We start from the raw sequence: 22,874 nt of genomic DNA on the forward strand, positions 1-22,874 counted from the left end.
TAAGAAAATTTTTTGTTTTATTTCAAACGCATTGTGAAACAGTGGCCATCCAGGCGTGGTGGTACACACTTTACAGGAATTCCAGCAGCCAACTTGAATGAAACCTGCCTACAGGACGGGAGGCAGAGAGGTGATACTGAGTCCTGAATGGCTTCGGGGAGTTGCCAGGTTCATGGGGGACAACCTACCTCTGTGAGCTGCCTGCCTGCATGGAAGAATAAGCTCTTGTGCATTTTTGTTGCTATATTCACCTCTATACAAAACGTAACAGACAGACTGACAAAGGCCAAATTCTATCACAGGACCCACGGCCTTACTGCTTACAGTGCAACTCTTGGAACAGCAGCACAGGCATCTCCCGGGGCCTTGTTAGGAATGGTGACGCCCAGATCCCCCACACCCACCTAGTCAGACCTACATTGTTTGCAGCCCCCACCTTCCCCTTTGATGTATATGTACAAATTAAGAAGTTTGAGAAGCACTGATGTAAATTCTCTTTGAAGAACCAGAATATACCTCACTGATTTGAATGACCTCGGGCAGTATTCCCATTACCTAGTTACATATAAACCAAAAAATGACACAGAAATATGACCCAATTTTGAGATCAGGCCTATTATTTTCAAGTGACATTTGAAATGTAAAAATATATTTTAAATTACATTTAAAATGTGAAAATATATTTTAAATTACATTTAAAATGTAAAAATAAAAATAGGTTACATAAAGTTTAAGAAAAAAAACTAATTTTGGGCTTTTTAAAGATACAATTCAAAATAAAGTGGGTGCTTTACCCATGGTGACCAAGGGAACAGAATTCATGAACAACAACCACTTTGGCCACTGCTCTTACAGCAAAACTTTTTATTCATGTTTTTAGTTCCATTCTGCACAATACATTATCTCCTTCGGACCACTAATTTTCTGACAAGTTTGGTTACATCCTAACTTCCCAGTTGAAAATTCATTCACCTCTCTAGCAATGAAACATAAACTACATTTTCTTCTCTTTTCTTTTTTCTTTTCTTTTCTTCCCATTTCTCTTCTTCTACTTTCTTTGAGACAGGTTTTCTCTAAATTAACCATGCTGGCCTCAAACTCACAATCCTTCTGTCTCAGCCTCCCCAGGGCTGGGACCACAAGCGTGTGCCACAACTCCCTGCTAAAAGTGAACATTATACAGCACTTTCAGTGTATGCTTATAGTCTGAACAGTTTTCTCCACTCCTGACATGGACTTTTGGCAGTGCATACGATCCTTTAAACAAACGAGGCATTCTGACTCCATTTTCCAACAACTTTACATATGATTTACATTTCAGCTCTTTATTGTACTCCTGGGTGAGTATGATAATTGCATTTGTCACCATCCCACTCAGATGTAAGGCATTCCTACCACTCCAGAAAGTTCCAAGGGAACACTGCTCTGGGGCATCCCTGCCACCCAAAGAGAACCCTTCACCATGGCTTCCTTAGCCTATTTCACTTCATTTCATTTATTTTGAGTACTAGAGATTCACACAGGGCCTTTGCGCTGAGCCACATCCCTAGCCCTTATTATTTTTTGAGACAGGGCCTTGATAAGTGCTGCAACCCATGAGGCTCTTGAGATTCTTGAAGGAAGGACCATGAGAGGCCGAAAAAATAAAGAAGAGATACAGCTGGGGTCAGGTGGAGCCTTACTCTCCTGATGGAGGAAAGGAACTGGCCTCTCATTGCAAGGGTGTTTATCATACCTTTCAGCAACTTAGTGTCACAGGACACCCTGTTGTCCTAGCAAACCTACTCTTCAGATTGTCTTAGGGCTGGGTGTTCTCTGGGCTGAAGCAGCTACTTGGAGTGGCTTGCCCCAGGCACTCTGTTCTTGGGATGGTCATGCTTCAGCCTTGCACATGTGGTCAATTTCCAGCTTCAATGGCTCCCAACAACTAAGTCACTAAATTGTTTCAATTTGTGATCCTCCTGCCTCAGCCTCCCAAATGCTAGGATTACAAGTATACACCACCACGCCTGGCAAAAATTTAGTTTTAAAAAATCAACTGTTTTATTACGTTAAGTAATTATTTAAATAAGCTACTACTATTGTTTCTTTTGTCCTTGCCTAATATAATTTTAAAACTGTGCAAACAAGGAGCTTATGTACGTGGTCTTAACTCTTAGAACTGGCTTATTCTGTCAACTTTTAGCAACTCACTTTCCTCCATTTTAGGAGTTAGGCAGCACTTACATAGTCCGTATAAGAAAATTAGGAGAAAGGCACTTTAGGTTTTAGCACTCTAAACCTAATATTTGTCATTTTACTCGTAAACCTAACAAAATTCTGAGGTACAGTATTGAGATGAGAATCTGAGACCCAGAACAGTGCACTTCCTGGTTCATGCTCACCCAACATGCCTACAGCATCATACTTTCTCTAGTTAAAATCCACAGTGGCCCAGCAGCCAAGTCACAGATCTGTCCTGGGGTGCCTCGGTGCATACTTGGGGGTCAGTTCCCTGATCAGATTCACGTAGTCCGTTTTCTCCGCACACGCCCTGCACTCTTCCCCCCAGCTTTGCAGTATCTGCTTCAGCTCTGCTACTCTCATCTTCCAAAGGTCCACGGAAGCCAAGTCCAGCTGCTTCTCTAAACACCAGAAAGAAAAAGGCACAATTAAAAACCAAAACCTAGGATGTAGCTCACAGGTAAAGTGATTGCCTTAGCATGCACAAGACTGCAATAGAAAAGTCCCCAGCACTGCAATAGAAAACAAAAAAGAAACAGAAGCACTTCAAAAGGCACATGCTACTAACTTCCCTATGGTCCAACTTGGCAACAGTTCCAATTTCCATGGAAACTAAGACACAGCCAAGGAAAATGTATAGTACATTCAACCCTCCCTTTTGGTGGGTCCTACAGATGCAACCAACCGCAGACCGAAACTATTCATGAGGCAAACAAAATTGCATCTGCACTGAATATGTATAGATTTTTTCCTATCATTGTTCTTTTAGTAATACAATATAATAACTACTTACATAATGTTTACATTGAGTGAAGTATAGTTAGTAATCTAGCATAATCTATGACTTAGTGAATATAGAAGAATGTGCCCAGGTTTCACACAAACTCTATACTGTTTCTACAAAGGACTTAGCATCTGAAGTTTGGTATCCACAGAAGGTGGGGAAAGCAGTCAATCCCCTGCCAATTCTGAGGGCCAACTATACAAAGCTATCAGCCTAGTTTGTGTTCAACCTGTCTTTCTTGCCAATGGATTATATCCACTTCAGAACATGGACCTATACAGCTCTACTGGGTTCTCCAGATCAGCGTTCCTAAAACCAACAGTATTCCATCTCCATTGCTGTGCTAAGATAAAAAGACAGAGATTCCCAAAAGGCAGTGGCCAGCTGAAAGCCATAGATCGTAATTAACCAGAATGTCACAGTGTACTTTGTACGCTGGCTAGGTCTTTAATAACACTGTTGAACACTATAGAAACAGTGATGGTGAATCTTTTAGAGACAAGCGCCTAAACTGCAAGCCAAATATCACTTATTTATCGCAAAGTACCAACACTGCAGTTAAACCTGAATACTGAAGTTTTAGTTTAGAAAAAAAACAATTATTTTGTGTTAAAAGAAAAACAACATGCATTCCATAGATGTACCACCACTGCTAAGGAGTTTTCAGTAAAAATGTGAAGAAATCAAAACTGTAAATAAAATCAAGAGCATTTCACCAATCCTTGTTTAGGTTCTCTGCTTAAACTCACTGCCTGCTCTGCCTTGTGGGGATTCCTAAATCATCCCAGTGAGTATCTGCAACCCTTTGTGGTATACTACTGCTTTGGTGCCATCAACCTGGTTCCTAAAACCCTTGCCAATATACTCATCATCAGTGTCTAACTCCTTGACCACGACTCCTACTTCTCAGCTCTTGGATGATGTGCTGAGCATACGAAGAGCTCACTTACTTCTCTATCTCCCCATTCAAAAGAAAAAGAAAAAGAATAAGCTCATCCACTTGTGATTATAATGTCACTACTAAAAAGGGATGATTTTTCTCTTGGCTCTCTCTACTGCTAAGTGTTTACATCAAACATGGATGAAGCATTCAAGTTGACTTATGAAATAATTACTGCCAGCCCAGGGTTTTTTCAGCATGACTTCTCTTCAAAAATTTTCCTTTTCGATTCTGCAGAGCAGACATAATATTTAAAAGGATTATAATCCTAGTACATGTCAGATGATTTGTCAAATTTTTCCAGTGTGTTTTGGAAAATTGGAAATTTTCAAATTTGAAAATTAGATTTTAAAGGCTTCCTTTTTAGAGACGTAGTCCTGCTATGTAGCACAGGCTGGCACCAAACTTACAGTCATCCTCCTGCCTCAGCCTCACAACTCCTGGAATTACAGGAGTTTACTATGACACCCAACCTTTTTTTTTTTTAATTTAGAGTATCAGCTATACTCTGTATTCCAGAGAATCACCACTCTCCCTTCTTGGGTACTAGGGTTCAACCTAGAGTTACTCTACCACTAAACTACATCCCCAGACCTTTTTATTTTCTATTTTGAGACAGTCTCACTATGTTGCCCAGACAGACCTCAAACTTGTGATAACTCTGCTTCAGTCTCCCAAGTAGCTGGGATTACAGATGTATGTGCCATGCCTAGTGACAACCCTAAGGCCTCAGTTCAATCTTATTCTTTCAAGAAAAATTTAGAATTATTGAACAGTACAGGTGAAACGGCAGATGGAGAAAAAATACTTTCTTATGTCAGTAGTTTATTTGAGTTTTTCTAGAGAATTTGGTATTTGACATTAATTTTTTAAAAGGGGGAACACCTCTGTGACATCCCAAAACTACAAAGAAAAAGTCAATACAAATGTTAAAATTATTTCATGACTCCCCAAGAGTCTCTCATAGCCAATATAACCAAAAATCTAACAGTAAGTAGATTCATTTCTTCTCAGTACTACCTGATTACTTTTTCCATGATTTAAGGACTTTTTAATATGTCTTGCATAAACCAGGTTTTAAAAATAAATTTGTTGACTCGAAGAACCAGCACGAGACTGTCCCTTTTATGTATATTGCATATGTGGTGTTGATGATTGCTGCCTCTACTTAATTACCTTAAAGCCAATAAAAAGGGATGCCTGCCTATAATGACTGCCCTGGAGTTTAGGGTCAGTGCTTCACAAATTAAGAAACAGGTTATCTTTAGTTCCTTACATTGCTATTTAAAGTTATCTATATTGCTATGGAGCAATAGGCTGTGCTGGGAAATTAACACTAAAATAATATGGGTTGGATGCTAATCATTTTGGTAGTTTACAATATTAGACTAGGTCTGTAACATGAAACAATGATTTTAGCAAAAGAAATGCGTCTCTACTGCTGGAGTTTCAGGTGAACTAAAGAAAAAAATTCCCCAGCCTTTTATCATTCCAACTCAATCTACCCAAAAGGCTGGCCAAGATACAAATATTCAGTGTAAGAATCTAACTATGTGAAATTTATAAGGCGAAGGATAATGTTTTAAATAGGATATCTGCTTTCTTTCCTTGTAGTTTATTTTACGCACCTCTGATAAACTGTTTCATCAGGCAGAACTTGATTTGATATAAATAACCTATATCCTAAAATTTAAAACTGGCAGATTAGTAAACATGTCCAGGAAGAAAACTATAGTCACATTTGAAAGTCCTACTAACATCTTTGAAAAGATGAAACTTTTGTCTTAATAGATTACCATGCACTAAATCACCAGGAATATTTGTATTCACTTCTGAAACTTTTCTTCAGATGCCAGGCTGACCCTACCTTGGTAAATTAGGAGTTTAAACGTCACTGTTGGGGTTGGCAGTTTTAACCTGAGGCTGATTGGGAACTGTTTATTTCTCTTCACTCAAGAAAACTGCTCAGGTGGCAAGAGGCAGCATTTATCAGCCAGCAACCAAGCGGTGAGTGAAGAATTCCTTTCCATTTATTTATTTATTTATTTAATTTTTGAAACAAGGTCTTACTATGCAGTCCAGGCTGGTCTTGAACTCACTACGTAGCCCAGGTTGACTAGGAAATAAGAGAGGTCCTCCTCAGTCAGCCTCCCAAGTGCTGGGATTATAGGTGAACATCACCACACCCAGCAGAATTCCCTTTCTTTTAATCTTGACCCTTCAGACAACATAGTGACCTGCTTTAAAGTTTGGCATCACATGGAACACACTGGAAAAAATACTTGGCTCCTTTGTACCATATTTCAGCTCACAGATCTGGCTGTCCATCTTCTTCAGCTTCTCACAAATCTTCATGATAGGCACATGCACACTCATGGGGCGGATGACTTCACTTAGAATCTTGGTGGCTGCATCTTTTGTGGCTCCTAGATAATAGCACTGAAGGAGAATGCAGACAATTTAATGCTTAAGACTATAAAAGAAAATCAAACAAGTATTACAGGTACAGAGAAAGAAGAAAGAAGTTAACCCAGTTTTGATCCTAGTTAGAAGCACCCTACAGCATGCTTGATGCTGCAAGGCTGGTGAGAAGAGCTGTACCTGCTAAGCTTTTTCTCTGTGCATGGATTACTCTTACCACTTGGAAGACAGTCCCTCACTGAATTCTCACTGATAGCAATACTATCATCCTTCCCATGCTGCACCCAGTCAGCCTAAGGTTGCCTGGTTGGCAACACAAAACAGAGTTAAAAATCTGGCCTTTCAACTCCAGAGTCCAGGACTTTCTCAGTCATGAAATGCTGCCTTTCAAGCTACTGACCTAACACTTTTACATGTAAAAAGATAAAATTTGATGTCATAAATACGTGACAAAAATTTTACAATGTGTCAATAAAAAGTGATCGACAATGCAGATTAGCTGACAAATTCAATGCAGCATTTTAGGCAAAAAGGAATTGGCCTGGGTGTGAAGGTGAAGCTCACACTCAAGGCCCTGGGTTCAGTTCCATGCATCAAAAAACAAAGCAAAACAAAACAGGAATTGTCCTTGGTAATGTAAAATAACATGCTGAAACAAGCCATATGTGTAAACACAGGCAGCACCACCTAAATACAAGGAAATATAATTATGTGTAAATAATAATGTGCATGTTTTGATATACTTAACAAATGGAAAGTCTAAACCACTAATTCAGGACAATACATTCTCATTAGGAATTCAGTTTTACTATTCCATTTTTATCTAAGAAAATGTAAAATTATTTGCCTATCATTTACACAGAAACCAAAGTGACATGATACATTCAGTATAAACACACAGGACAGTGTTTCCCTGATAAGCTCGATTTCTGCGTGCTGTTCACAATGATGTCCCTGAGCAAACATGTGAGTAGGAGGACGTCTAAGATGAGAAATGGAACTATTTGTGGTTTTCTTTAAGCACACAATAAAAATGAAAAGTGAAGATTTACCATACCAGACGGCTTTCTTTTCCTTTGGCATCTAAGCAAAAGTTGATCAATTCTTTTTCTATGGTGTCCAGGGAAAAGTTAACTCCTCTGGCTATCAAGGAGTTGTAGAATCTGTTCAAGAATTCTGTGCACACTATAAGGAACAAAGAAATGGATCTGTATGGGCATTTTAAGCACTTTTATACCCATGTTCATGACTGGTTCGCCAAGTGAAAGAATAGGTTCAAAGCATTGTGATCATGAATTCAAATTCTACAATATTTGGGGGCTGTTACTAAGGCTTCAGATACAATAGACACTAATATGAGAATATTATATCAGTTATTTAATCAATTTTTGGAACCATTTTCACCTAAAATGACAACTTTGCTACAAACTTTTGCTAACCCTAAAAGGAAAGATAGCTCCCTATAGGGTGTGATCTTGGGATGGCTTAGTTTTAAGCAAAGAGAAAAAATCTGAATATACATCATGAACAAAACCCCTTTGGTAGTCTGCATAGGTCATTACGTTTCATAATCAGGAGCAAGAAGGGAAACTCCAGTCTGAACCATCATATTCAGGCCCAGTGTCCACAGTCAGTGGAAGAGATGGAGCTCAGAGTGGCACAGATATTAACAACCAGCAGAGTTAGTTAACATCTGTCAGATGTTGACAGGTGCTTGCCCTGTTCTAAGCCTTTTATGTTTTTCTCTTATTCATGTCTCACAGCAAAGCTATGATGTGGATACCTACTGTCTGCTTTTTTTACAGTTAGAGAAATTGAGTCAAAGCAAGATCACTTGACTTGCCCAAAGTAGCAGAGCGGGCGTTAGGTCTGAGGTGGCCTGAGTCTGAATGCACACGTTCATCCCTCGGGTTATCCTGCCTCAGGAGGGGGCTCTCCTCAAATGAGCAGGTGTCTGGGCTGAGCAAGACATGAAGTAAAAGTAAGCTGGAAGCCAGAAGCTCGCACTGGGAAGGCCCTGATACTGGAATGTTACAGAAACACAGTAAAAGAATGCAGTGCTTACACCCTGGTTTCTCTTTATCCTTCCCGATGCACGGTCCTGACTAAAGTCAGGTAATGTCCTCTATCTCCTATACCCAAATGCTCAGGTGCTCTTTGTTTTGGTAAATAAGGCAAGGTCTACCACTCTAATGATACACAAATGAGACATCTTAAGTAATGTGGACTATGTTCTTTTGATCTGATTCATGTATTGGCTAATTTTTTGAAAACATTTCTATGTGTAGAAGATGAATTTCAAGAAGGAGACAGAATCCATCAGGGAAGATCAAGCTGTAGATATAATAGTGAGAAAAGAAAATGACAAATATTTAAAGATCTAAGTAAAGATTATCTAAAAGATCATATGTTAATGAACACATAAAAGCATTAACATATAGGAAAATCTAAATATAACACAATCATAATACATGAGAAAGAAGAATTCAAGTTAAAATTTTATTATGTAGGAGGAGGGTAGAGAAATATAAAGTCACTGAATTTTAGCCAACTGAACATGATCAAATTATAAGGATAACAAAAAAGTATAGATTATTTCTAGTGCAGTATTAAAGGCATTTTTAATGGTAGCAAATGCCAAAAAATATTAATATTTTATCTAGATGCTAGATAAATATTATGTCAATTTTTTCTGTGTTTGGAATATTTTCTAGTTTATTATTAAAACTCACCACATCTTTATTACAACAATCTCCAACATGATTAGTAAAATATTTGGTGATATAATAAAACTGAATTTAAAATAAAGTAAAATCACAATTCGATTAGGCAATTATGAGCCAAGGCCCTAAAAAAGAAAGCTACGTTTGAAAAATATAATAATACCACTTGCAAGAAAAGAACTACCATTTTGTCCAAAAAATTCTAACATAATGATGCTTGCTTAAAACCAGGTTCATAGAATTGTTAAAAATTGTGGCAAGATGCAGGGATTTAGCTCAGTGGTTCAGCCCCTGCCTGACAAAGCATGAGGTCCTGAGTTCTATTCCCAGTACCAAAAAAAATAAAAGTTGCAGTGGTATAAATATTATTCTAAATGGTTCCACTCAGGCCTTTTATAACGATAGCCAGTCCCCCTTTATCTGGTCCAGTTTGATTTGGAGGGGAAAATGCCCACCAGATTACTCTTGGGTGGTACCCAGAGTATAAGAGAGTTGTTACCTGACAACACAGTGCACATTACAGTGAGTTAAGACTTTATGAACACTCAGGCATTCTTGAATAATGTGGGTGGCATTTCTTCATTTCAATTGATTTGTGATGTTTTCCTAAACTAATGAGTCCTCCCAAGTACTCAGAAGGCAATATAACTCAAAGAGTTTGGGCTCTGAGACTATAGTCTGTGCATCCAAATTTGGCTTTTCTGTTTCTTACCTCTGTGACTTTGGCTCTTCATCATTGCTTTTAGAAATTCATGTGTCCATCCAAAGTCATGGACAGCAATTAGCCTTTTTTTTAACCTGGTTTTTAGTAAGATTTCTCATTCTTCTCTTTGTGTTGTATAGTTTTACTATGATGTGATCAGAGGTAGAATCATTCTTATTTATACTGTTGGGACATATTGGGCTTCCATATCCTCACTCCTGTCCTTTTGGAAATCCAACTTACACACTGTGGAATTTTTCTCTGTATCCCTGTAGTACCTTTATCCTTCTTTCCTATTTTACCATTTCATCTCTCAGTGATTTATGCTTGATTACTAAGTTCTTTTTTAATAAGTTAGTAACATGATTTAAATATTGGTGGAAATGAGTGAGACATAAAGAAAGGGAGACAAAATGAATGCACAGAGGAGAGTAACAATTCATTATATAAGGTCCTGAGAAGTGGGAGATAGAAGTTAATGTGCGGGGGCTGGGGATTTAGCTCAGTGGCATAAGTGCCTGCCTTGCAAGCTTTTGGTCATGAGTTCGATCCCTGGTACTGGTAAAAAAAAAAAAAAAAAAAAAAAAAAAAAGAAGTTAATGTGCAGGTGGCAAAACTGTCCACATATAGAGGGAGCACAGATATTTAATAAAACAGATCAGGTCAAAGTTCCTAGCTCAGCACATTGTGAAAGCATCTTGATTGTTTCTTTAGATCTCTAATTCACTAATTTCAGGGCTCCTCAGCCAATGTATCACAGAGTGGTACTGGTGTGTGGCCTGTTAGGAATCAGGCAAGCTACCAAAACTTCATCTGTACTTATACCTACCCCCATTGGTCAAATGTCTGAGCTCTGCCCGTCAGGTCAACAGCGACATTAGATTTTCATAGGAGTGTGAACCCTACTATGAACTGTACATTCAAAGACTCTGGTCTGTGCATTCCTTATGAGAATCTAGGGCCTGAGGACCCAACGTGCAGCCAGGTAAAATGACTTTATGCTAACATAAGGGCTTAAGATTGCAAATGATGCAATAGAACAGAACACAGGATGAAGAAACATCCCCAGACATATTCAGCTATTTGACCTTCAACAAAGAGGCCAAAAAACACACATCAGTGGAAGGATAGCCTATTTAACAAATGGTGCTGGTAAAACTGGCTATATATATATGCAGAAGATTGAAACTGTACCTACATCTCTCACTCTATGCAAAACTAAAACCAAAATGGATCAAAGATCCAAACACCAAAACAGAAACTGAAAGATAAAATAGGCAAAGCATTTGAAGTCATACATATAGGTAAGGGCTTTGTGAACAGAGCTTCAATTCCACAAGAAATATCAACGAGAATCAAAAGAATCATATTAAATTAAAATCTTTTGGGGGTTGGGGATTTAGCTCAGCGGCATAAGTGCCTGCCTTGTAAGCAGGCAGTCGTGAGTTCAATCCCCGGTACCGATAAAAAGGAAAAAGACAATAAATAAATAAATAAATAAAATAAATTAAATTAAAATCTTTTGTACAGCATAGGAGACAATCGGAAGAGTAAAGAGACAGCCTACAGAATGGGAAAAGTTTTTTCCAGTTACTCCTTAGACAGAGGACAAGTAGAGAATACATAAAGAACTTAGGAAAAATTAAGCCCTCCAAAATAAAAGATTCAAACAAAAAATGGGCAAGTGAAATGAATATATAATTCTTCTCAGAAGAAATATAAATGGCCAGTAAACATATGAAAAAATGTACAGAGCTGGGTGTGATGGCACATGCCTCTAATTCCAGCACTTGAGAGACTGAGACAGGAGGATTACCATGAGTTTGAGGCCAGCTGGGCACAAAATGAGTTTAAGGCCAGCCTGAACATTATAGTGAAATCCTGTCTTGAAAGAACATACTCACACCCACAAAAAAAATGTTTGGTGTCTCTGACCACTAGAGAAATGCAAATTAAAACAATACTGAGAATGGCAGTAATCAAGAAATTAAATAATAACAAATGCTGGTGTGGCTTTGGGGAAAAAATTGATCCTACACTGATATTTCTCAAAGAACTAAAATTAGAAATCTCATTTAGCCAAGGGATTCTCCTTCTAGGTATCTTCTCAAAAGAGCAAATGACATCATATTACAGACATATATGCAAACCCATGTTTATAGCAGAGCAATTCATAATAGCCAAATGCTGAAAGCAGCCTGTATATTTATCAGTAAATGAATAGATAAAGAAAATATGGTATCTAAACACAATGGAATACTAGTTGGCTACTAGTACTACTTTAAAATAAAGATATTTGTAGAAAATGGATACAATTGGAAAATACAATATTAAATAAAATGTCAGACTCACAAGTTAAAATACTGTGTAATACCTCTCATGTGAGTAAGGAAAAGTATTCATAAATTACAAAATAAAAGTTTGACAAAAGGAACAGGATGATAAGTGGGAAGAGGTCCAGGAGAACAAAGGTGAGGAAGAGTCACACCCTGAACTGGACACTACCACAAAACTGTAGACTCCAGAAGATAATCAGAGGTTTGAAATCACAGAAAAATGTTTTCTGCCTTTTCTTTCCTTTTGGGTTTTTGCTGTTGATTTGTTTTATTGTTTATATTTTTTCATGAGTATGAACATTTAGGGGTTTTGTTTTAGTGGATTTTTTTTGTTCTAGTTTTTGTGTTTTCCTTCATTCTTTCTCGCCTGTCTTCTTCACTAGCTTTCCAAAGCTTGGGTAATCTTTCAGTCTTGCTTTACTTTTGCTATTTATCTATTTTTTTTCCTAAGGGTAAAATTGCTTTATTGAGTGAATATTTACTGTTTATAATTGTCTGATTTATCTTAGATCTTGTTATATAACTACAAATCTTCCATGATTTAAATTGGCAAAATAATATCATGGTTTTCATTTTCTAATCTGCAAGTGAAGCTATTGCTATTATTGATTGTACTTTGATTACTGATTATTACTTTGATGGTAAACAAGGAGTGTAATGGAGGATTGCTATTGTGAAATAGGAAGAACAAATTCCAACAGGAAAGGGGAACAAGGGAAGGAGGTGGAGGAAGGGAGGGAAGGAAAAAGGGAAACAACAAAAGGAGAAAAATGGAAACAAAACTTAAATGTGGAAGGCGATTAAAAGGTAGAGAGGAGAATGCAAAAAAGAAATAGGATACATATATATGACAAATATATACTAATAAAATATGAAAGTTTAAAAGATAAAATAAAACAAAAAGATTATAAATGATGGTGGACTAAAAATGTTTGAGAAATTTCAAGTCTTCAGTTAATCTTCAACTTCTGGATTAAAATCAAGGGGAATATTCTGAGATCACACCCAGCCCTGCAAAAAGCACTGGGAAGCCTGCTTCCATTTCCAACATTCAAGCTTTTGCAAAGCAGGAGTTTCCACAGTCACAGCAGCCAGAACAAAATTATTGGTACTGCAAATAAAACTGGAGAGAAAGAGTTCAGAATAGACTGGACATAAACAACATATTTCCAGCATCGCTGTCTCTCCTGACCTCTAGATGGGACATAGATGCAGAAAGACAAGCTCATGCTTCCAGCCCTCTACATTAGGGCATTATTGTTTCATTATACAATGTAATAATAATACAAATGAAGTACACAAAATGCAATGTGCTTGAGTCACCCATGGAACAAAACCATGCCCTCCATCCATGGAAAAGCTGTCTTCTCTGAAATAGATCCCTGGTGCCCAACAGGCCTTGGAGCACTAGTCTGATTCCTTTCTCACTGGTATCTAATCTGTTGCTAATTTTTATTTTGTGAGATTTTTTATTTTTTCCAAAATAACTGGACATTTTTAGTAGCCTCCTGCCCTTACTTATCTCTCAGACTTTTTAAAAAACCTTTTTAAACATAAAAATCTTATCTTACATTCCATGCTTGATAGTTCTGACACCCAAGATTCTTAAGTATGCTTCTTCTGTCTCTTGTTTCAACTGGCTGTCCTTTATGTTGCCCCTTTTCCTGGTGGGTCTGTAACTTTTCTGATTTCCCAGCTCCTAGTCAGCCACATGATCATGAGGGTAGACACTCATGCTCATGTACTGTGTTGCTAAACTGTGGCATTTGATGAGCTAGGTATATTGAACATATGATTTATAGCATATTTTCAATTTATATTGGATTTATCAGGATGCGACCCCATTGTATAACCATCACACACACACACACACACACACACACACACACACACACACACACATTCTTCCTATTAGATTTGTTTCTCTGGAGAACCCTGATACAACATGCAACTGGAAAAAGTGAGAAAGCAGCTGAATATATGGTTAGGCATCACTTACAGATGGGAACAGATTCTGAGAAAGTTGTCATTAGGAGACTTCCTTATGGTGGGAACATCATAGAGGGTATTTATACAAACTTACAAAGTATAACCTACCTAGGCTGTTTGACATTGCTTACCAGTAGTGCTGCTAGGTTACAAGCATATATTCATACCACTGCAACTTAGTTTTTTTGTTTTTTTTTTTGTTTTTTTTTTGTTTTTTTTTTTTTTTTTTTTTTTGGTACTGGGAATAGAACTCAGGACCTCATGCTTGTCAGGCAGGGGCTGAACTGCTGAGCTAAATCCCTGCATCTTGCCACAATTTTTAACAATTCTATGAACCTGATTTTAAGCAAGCATCATTATGTTAGAATTTTTTGGACAAAATGGTAGTTCTTTTCTTGCAAGTGGTATTATTATATTTTTCAAACGTAGCTTTCTTTTTTAGGGCCTTGGCTCGTAATTGCCTAATCGAATTGTGATTTCACATTATTTTAAATTCAATTTTATTATATCACCAAATATTTTACTAATCATGTTGGAGATGGTTGTAATAAAGATGTGGTGAGTTTTAATAATAAACTAGAAAGTATTCCAAACACAGAAAAAATTGACATAATATGTATCTAGCATCTAGATAAAATATTAATATTTTTTGGCATTTGCTACCATTAAAAATGCCTTTAATACTGCACTAGAAATAATCTATACTTTTTTGTTATCCTTATAATTTGATCATGTTCAGTTGGCTAAAGTTCAGTGACTTTATATTTCTCTACCCTCCTCCTACATAATAAAATTTTAACTTGAATTCTTCTTTCTCATGTATTATGATTGTGTTATATTTAGGTTTTCCTATATGTTAATGCTTTTATGTGTTCATTAACATATGATTTTTTTAGATAATCTTTACTTAGATCTTTAAATATTTGTCATTTTCTTTTCTCACCACTATATCTACAGCTTGATCTTCCCTGATGGATTCTGTCTCCTTCTTGAAATTCATCTTCTACACATAGAAATGTTTTCAAAAAATTAGCCAATACATGAATCAGATCAAAAGAACACAGTCCACATTACTTAAGATGTCTCATTTGTGTATCATTAGAGTGGTAGACCTTGCCTTATTTACCAAAACAAAGAGCACCTGAGCATTTGGGTATAGGAGATAGAGGACATTACCTGACTTTAGTCAGGACCGTGCATCGGGAAGGATAAAGAGAAACCAGGGTGTAAGCACTGCATTCTTTTACTGTGTTTCTGTAACATTCCAGTATCAGGGCCTTCCCAGTGCGAGCTTCTGGCTTCCAGCTTACTTTTGCTTCATGTCTTGCTCAGCCCAGACACCTGCTCATTTGAGGAGAGCCCCTCCTGAGGCAGGATAACCCGAGGGATGAACGTGTGCATTCAGACTCAGGCCACCTCGGACCTAACGCCCTCTCTGCTACTTTGGGCAAGTCAAGTGATCTTGCTTTGACTCAATTTCTCTAACTGTAAAAAAAGCAGACAGTAGGTATCCACATCACAGTTTTGTTGTGAGACATGAATAAGAGAAAAACATAAAAGGCTTAGAACAGGGCAAGCACCTGTCAACATCTGACAGATGTTAACTAACTCTGCTGTTTGTTAATATCTGTGCCACTCTGAGCTCCATCTCTTCCACTGACTGTGGACACTGGGCCTGAATATGATGGTTCAGACTGGAGTTTCCCTTCTTGCTCCTGATTATGAAACGTAATGACCTATGCAGACTACCAAAGGGGTTTTGTTCATGATGTATATTCAGATTTTTCTGCAGAAAACTTTAACACAATGGTAAATAGTTGCCTAACATATCTAACCGTAGAAAAAGCACAATAATACAAAGTTAAATAACACATCTGCAGAGAGCCCTTCCCTTTGATGGGACACTCAAGATTGGGAGCAGCTCAGGGTGAGTGAGAGGGGAGCGGAGGTAAGGCCCAGGATACGCTTGTGCACTGTTCTGGATTGTTCATCACTTTCTCACTAATAAATTAACCTTAGCTTACTGTAATTGTTGACAGTATAACTTTTATCAAAAACTATTTGACTTTTGCGGTATCACTTAGTTTACAAGCTGCATGAAAATATATTCTTTATGTATTGCATCGCACCCTTTTTATTCCCTGTTCCACCTTCTCTGGTTTGCTTCCTATGTCCAGAGTCTACCTTTCCTACCATCTTTTATTTTGCTCTCTATATTATTTATATATTTTATTTGTTTCATACTAGAGAAAACGTATGCTTTTTGATCTTTTTTCTTTATATCCTTATATGTTTTTATTCCATTAAATGTTTTTTAAAATTTATTTGTTAAAAACTAAGGCCCAACTAAACATATTTTTATAAGACTACATAGGGTCAAGATTATCAGTATCAGTGTCTTCTACCTCCACAAACTGGTCCCTTGGACGGTCTCTAAAGACAGTGATATGCATGGACTGGTCACCTTCTGTGAGGACGACACCTCCCTCTGGAATCTCCTTCCTTTGAATCACCTTTCTGAAGTTACAATTAACTTTTAACAAGTAGAGAACAGGAACTCTAACATGATTGAAATTTTAGTACAGTAAGTACATAAACCAGTAACATAGCCATTTATTATCAAGTATTATATTCTGTACATAATCATATGCGTGATACTTCTACAGGATGGGCAGCGTAGCAGATGTGTTCAACCCCAAAAATGTGGAAGTGATGCCTAATGTTATGATCTCACTGGGTGACAGGGCTATTTTGCTACATTATAATATCATTATAATCTCTACATCATAATCTCATGGTCGTTCTTGACTGAAATGTCATTAAGTAGCACTAGACCACAAATCTAGATGTCACAGTGAGGTGTAGCTTGACACATAAATTTATAAGTCAACCTATGTTGGGAGCCATTTGAAACTGGAAATTGACCTAGGGCATAACCCTATCAGAAAACAAAGAGTGCCAGGGTCAGCCACATGAAGAAGTTGCTACAGCCCAGAAAAACATTAAGGTCTATAGAATTCAAACAGTAGGTTGGTAGGCAGAGGGGATGAAATTGACATCATCCTTCCTAGTATGTAAACATGTTTCAGTCTTTGAGCAGTACCTTTCCCCCATCAGAAGGATAAGGACTCTACCTGACTCCAGCTTTCTCTCTTCTTTATTTTCTCATTGCCTCTGGGTCCTTCATCCCAAGAAACTCAGAAGCTGTGTGAGCCCCAGCAAACCTCCCAGTGATATTTATGAGATCACAGAATGGGGTAGGGGAGGGGGAGGAGAAAAGATATAGACTTAGATCTCTTCCTCATGAAATGCTAATGTTTATAGAAATTTCAAAGATAGGAAAGAAATAGAAAAGACAAAAAGCAGCAGCCAGTGAGACAGGCTGAGAACAAAAGACCAATGTTAATACTAAAGACAAATAAGGAAAACGTAAAAAGAAATGCTTGTGTCATCCACAATGTTAAACACTATTAATGGAGTGTGAAAAATGAGATCTCTCCCAACACATATTCTATTGTGAAATTTAATTAGCAAATATACTAAGTATGTAACAATGACACCTACTGTTACAATCAATGCTCTACATCAACTCAGACTCCCAGCTACCTCTCATTTCTGTCTTTTTGCAAAGGAGACTCAGAAACCCTAGTAACTCTTGCCCTGTTTCCTCGGTGCTTCTTTATGATTTCTGGGCCTCAACTCTCATTCTGCAAAGTATCGTCTAGATGATGAGAGTTAAAAGTTGATGTTCCAACAGTAAATGAAATTTCATATAGCACATAGACATCTATTTGTTCAACAGATTGAGTACCTACACATGCAACGGGTTATAGCAGCTACTAAAAATGACCTGGTGAGAGGCACAGTCTTGAATTTCAGAGTCCCAGTTTGTAGAATAAAACAATTATTGAGCCATATGAATGCTAGATGTTATGGTCAAACAGAAAGGAAGCTACCTGGAGAAAACTAGAGAACCACGTAAAGATGTTACATGAAGGAAGAACATGATGATCCTTCCAAATAGATAGAGAGGAGGAAAAGTGCAAGAAGGAAGGATGGTAGTGTGACAGTAAAGAGTGAAAAATGGTGAGTGACAAGGCACTGGCAGCAGGGAAGGAGAGAGTTCATCAGGAGGTAGAGTCAATGGGTACAGTGACTGCCTGGCTGTGAGGGACCTAAGAGAAAACTCAAGAATTCAGGCTGGGTTCCCATCCTGACGTTGTCCCATCCTTGCACTGTAGGCTTAAGGGTATGGTAGGGGGGAACTTGGGTTTTTAGTGCTACAGTATGAAAGATATTTAGTAATGCACTGGATGCATGTCTAGAAGGTCTTGAATGGTCTGGTCTGGAACTCTAGAAAGACAGTTTGGATGTAAAATTTTGAATTTATCAGACTGTTCGGTAGGTTGATTCTGACTGCACATAAAAGAGTATAGTCTAAGAAAGGCAGTGGGCAGAATTTTGGAAAACTGTAGTGAACGGGTTTTGGCCCAGGACACTGTAGCCAGGAAAGCCTCAACCGGAAGCAGGAAGCCGCTATCTCCCCCGCCCCTAGGAATTTACCTGTGACGCCATCTTCCTGTCCCTGGGAATTTACCTATGGCTCAAAACCTAAGACCAATGGGCTGCCTGTGCATCCCTAATGCCCACCTTAGGTTCCACCCCAAACCGAGGCTACTTACATACCCCCATGCCACGTGTCCACCGGAGAAATCACCGGCCGCCAGCAGTGGGGGGTGCTGGCCATCTCTCTCTGTGTTCTCAGAATAAAGGCCGCTTTTTGTATTATACTTCTCATCTTTTGGAAATATTTTTCATCTTTTGGAAATAATCCTATCATTTGGTGCCGTGTGTGGGTAATCCATTCTAACTTCTAGCCCTCACAGGAAATGTTGACACTGCCAGACTCCTTGCCAACAGAAAAAAAATTGCTGCTGAAGACTGAGGAGGTTCAGGGCAACAACAGCCCCCTTTAAGGTGTCCGTCTCAGAGTCCAAGTTGCACTAAAGTCTCAGGTAAGACAATTCTCTATATTTGTGGACATAGAGGCCATATATACAGAGTTCTTCCTGAGTTTTTAGGCGCCTATATTAAGTCCTCAATCTCTATGACAGGGTATTGATGGTCAACCTATGCCATTTACAAACAGGGCCTATTTTGTGTAGGTCCCAGTCCTAAATCTTAAAATGCTTTCACTCCCTTATGTTTATGCAGGCTCACTTAGACACACTGAGGCCTCGGCAGCTTCCACCTGTTGTCGCTGGTGGACCTCTCCTTAGTGATATAAGACCACCCCCTTCCTTTCTTATTCACCAATTTGTTAGACAACCCTGGTCAAGACTGACAGATACATTTTGTCTTCTCACTTTGTTTATACTTTTTCAGGATACATAAAAGCCTTTCCCACAACCAGGTAAACTGCTGATACAACCAGGTTACAGCGATCCATGCCCAAATCAAAGTTGCTAGACTGCCATCCTGGTTCCACATCACTCAGGCTAAGAGGTGCCCTTCCAGCCCTAAATCTGATCATTCTTAGTGGTCATCTCATCTTCTGTCGCCCACCCATCTCCGTCTCACAAAAGCCTCACAGCCACAGTTAACAGGCTAAATCATGTTTTGTTATCCACTTTGGTTCCTAATTTCTTACATTCTATTAATGATCATTTTTACAGCAGGACTCTTGACAGTCTTTCCTAAAGACTCCCACATCATGTGTAAGATAATCTTCACAATGTTCTATACAGTAACAGTCGCAGTTCTTTCTACCTCAGCTGTCTGGTTAAATGTGACATCCCTGAAAGCCTAAGCCCTTACCTTCCCTATATTGGTACAGCCACTGCCTTCCCTGTTCCCCCGATTTTTTCCAGTTCAACTCCTGGACCGGAGACAAGTTTTATACACCTACCCTCTTAACTTTTATGCTTTCAGATGGGGGAGTAATCACCACTTATAACATCATTTCCCCTAACCTCACACTTAATTTTCAGAATTCTGCCCTACCGTGGAACATGTCTAAATCAAAGGCACCTTTCTCTCTACCTCACCTGGGTCCTTAAATATGACAGTGCCATGTCTCCTCATAACATCTTATCTCTTTGTTTTTCCAGTCTAACATATGTGCATTCACCAGTGAAGTTGTCCTGGCAAAACACCTGGCACCAGCTTCTACCTGGGCATCAACCGTCATCCCGTTGACTCCCCTAGGCTCCAGTACAGCGCCTTCTGCCAGCAGGAAGTAGTTAAAGAGAGAAATCTTTTCCCCTTTTCATAATAATAATCATAAGATGGGATATGAAAGGGTTTTGGCCCAGACATGACACTGTAGCCAGGAAAGCCTCAACGGGAAGCAGGATGCCCCTATCTCCTCTACCCCTAGGAATTTACCTGTGATGCCATCTTCCCGCCCCTGGGAATTTACCTATGGTGCGAAACCTAGGACGAATGGGCTACCTGTGCATCCCTAATGCCCGCCTTAGGTTCCACCCCAAACCGAGGCTACTTACATATCCCCACGCCACGTGTCCGCCAGAGAGATCACCCGGACGCCAGCGGTGGGGGGTGCTGGCCATCTCTCTCCGTGTTCTCAGAATAAAGGCCACTTTTTGTTTTATACTTCTCATCTTTTGGAAATATTTTTCATCTTTTGGAAATAATCCTATTATGTAGTATTTAAGCAATGGCTAGAGGATTAGAATTCCACAAAGATACCTTGAACAAGTGGGCACAGAGATAGGAAGCAACAAAGTAGGAACTCCAGGTTCCTGGCATGTATCTTTTGCTATAATAACTTCAAACAATCATACTCCTTTCATTTATGTTTTGGGTATTTATTAAAAAATAGTCCCATAAGTCAATCTGTAATTATTCCAAAATACTTTTTTAAAAAGACTACTATAATACAATCCTTTTAGAAACATTAGAGAGGTCTAGAAACATTTATGTTTTCCATTAAGCTTTACATTACCTAAATGCAGAGCTCACAAATTTAAATATCAGACAAGTCAAATAAGTGACTAAAACCATTTGACTGTAGATGGCCCAACACCAGGTGAACACGTCTTTCTTACAAAAGAACAGCTAAGCCAGTTTTCACTGACCATATTTTTACTAAGTTGTTATGAAAAGCTAGAACTCAGAATTTTTACATGAAATCTCCAAATTTAAAAATGTGGGCAATTAAATTTTTTCAAAATACTTTGTGAGCCTCACAAAATACTTTAGTAGTTCTAAATTGGGTTATAAAACGTGTTTTACATTTCTCCTTTAAAGTACAATACAGCATAATAAGCTTTACACTGAGAAATTAAGCAGGTAAAATGAAAGGTTCACAAGCAGTAAGTAATAAAGCAAGATCTAGAATCTAGTTCTCGGTCCAAAAATTTCATTCCTCTGATTATATAGCCTCTTTACTTAACAAATGAAATACGTACACAAGTTTGCTAGACAAACAAGTTAATAATCACAATGGGCAGTAATACATGTAGGAAGGATAACATCAGCTTCATAATTAATACAGATACTCTTTCTCTTCCAGGCAATTAGTTGCCAATAATTCCTCAGATCAACTGTGTATATTGCACAAATGCTTTTTTAAATGTATATGACAAAGTGTCTTTAAGCAAAATCATAATTTAGCGAGACTTTATAGCAAGTTTGTAAAACAACATCACATAGATCTCTGCAATTTCTGGAGAAAAATTTAATTATTGCTGATAGAAAGCTGACTCCAGTTATTGTCTTTATTTCATAACATAAACTATATCAGTTCTTGCATTAACATATATTGTCAGCCTATAATTTCCTGTTTCGTGGAGTGATTCCCAAGCTCAGCGGCTTCAGTGAAACATGGAGTAATTGCTAAGGAAGTGTAAAAGGTAGGGGCTGACAGAGGTAATTATCTTCTTTTCTCTTGTAAACGGAACTCTACGTGACATACGCTGATTTTGCAAAACCCAGGTTAAAAAAAAACCCTGGAACCAGAGGAGGTGTGTGTGGGTCACCCCTATCCCCAGCAATGACTGCAGAGTTTATTCTCTCACAGTCCACGTACTCCTTCGTGAAGCAGCCTTTACCTATGAAGTCCTAATGGCTGTTAGTTGCATCCTCTGCCTTAACACCCGGCTCACTTTGATTTTCCTTTTGGGAGTCACAAACTACTTGGCAGCTGAAAACAGTCTTCCGTCCAGGAAAGCAATTCTCACCCCGCCAGGCCAGAGTCGGCGCAGAATCGGAGTGGTGCCAGGCCTGTCTAGTCCGGCAGTGCCTGTACAACCCTAACCAAGCTTCGACCCACCGTCCTCATAGCGGCAACCTTCAGAGCAAAGGCAGAGCGGCCTCATGGCGATCCCGGACCTGGCGAAGTGCGACTGACAGCCAGGGCCCGAGCCGCCAAAGCCCAGGGGCGCCGCGCGCGGACCGCCATGCAAGCAGGCCACACAGCGCTCACCTTCACAGCCAGACCCCGGCCGTCCGGCGGGCTGCTGGCCTTGCGCCAGCGCCGGGTTTGAGACCCACAGCCCGGCGCAGAAGGCAACCACGGCAGCTGAGCTCGCGCACCTCATGCCGAGAAAGCAGTTTGCTCTCCGATCGCCCGAGGGTACCAACGCAAACTCTGTGCCTAGCTCTAGGCAAGAAAGAATCTGCCCGCAGTTGCTAGGACGAGTGACGCAGCTCAACTGAGAGCTTTTATTGGTTCTCTATCTACAGGGAAAGGGGCGGAGCTAAAGAGGTTCTTTCTGTCCCTCCGCTTTTT

The 22,874-nt window shown here is 38.9% G+C and overlaps 1 protein-coding gene across 1 annotated transcript; it reads right to left on the bottom strand.

The window, feature by feature from the left end:
- Cdnf (cerebral dopamine neurotrophic factor) lies at positions 1–22,817 on the bottom strand. Its single transcript, XM_003468653.5, has 4 exons — positions 22,569–22,817; positions 7,426–7,553; positions 6,245–6,386; positions 1–2,624 (listed from the first exon to the last, which is right to left on the bottom strand). The coding sequence occupies exons 1-4, from the start codon at positions 22,681–22,683 to the stop codon at positions 2,446–2,448; spliced, it is 564 nt and encodes a 187-aa protein (XP_003468701.1). The 5' UTR covers positions 22,684–22,817; the 3' UTR covers positions 1–2,445.
- Between the last annotated feature and the right edge of the window lie 57 nt (positions 22,818–22,874).

Source organism: Cavia porcellus, unplaced genomic scaffold (assembly GCF_034190915.1).
Source record: "Cavia porcellus strain 051 isolate PalLab524CR breed Dunkin Hartley unplaced genomic scaffold, mCavPor4.1 scaffold_7, whole genome shotgun sequence".
Lineage (NCBI taxonomy): Eukaryota > Metazoa > Chordata > Mammalia > Rodentia > Caviidae > Cavia > Cavia porcellus.

Bases quoted from the DNA above. Each gene is read 5' to 3' on its own strand.
- Cdnf (XM_003468653.5), bottom strand. From the start codon at position 22,683: ATGAGGTGCGCGAGCTCAGCTGCCGTGGTTGCCTTCTGCGCCGGGCTG. The intron at 7,554-22,568 runs GTGAGCGCTGTG...TGTTCCTTATAG, and splicing joins GCCGGGGTCTGGCTGTGAAG to TGTGCACAGAATTCTTGAAC. The intron at 6,387-7,425 runs GTATGGTAAATC...ATTCTCCTTCAG, and splicing joins AAGGAAAAGAAAGCCGTCTG to TGCTATTATCTAGGAGCCAC.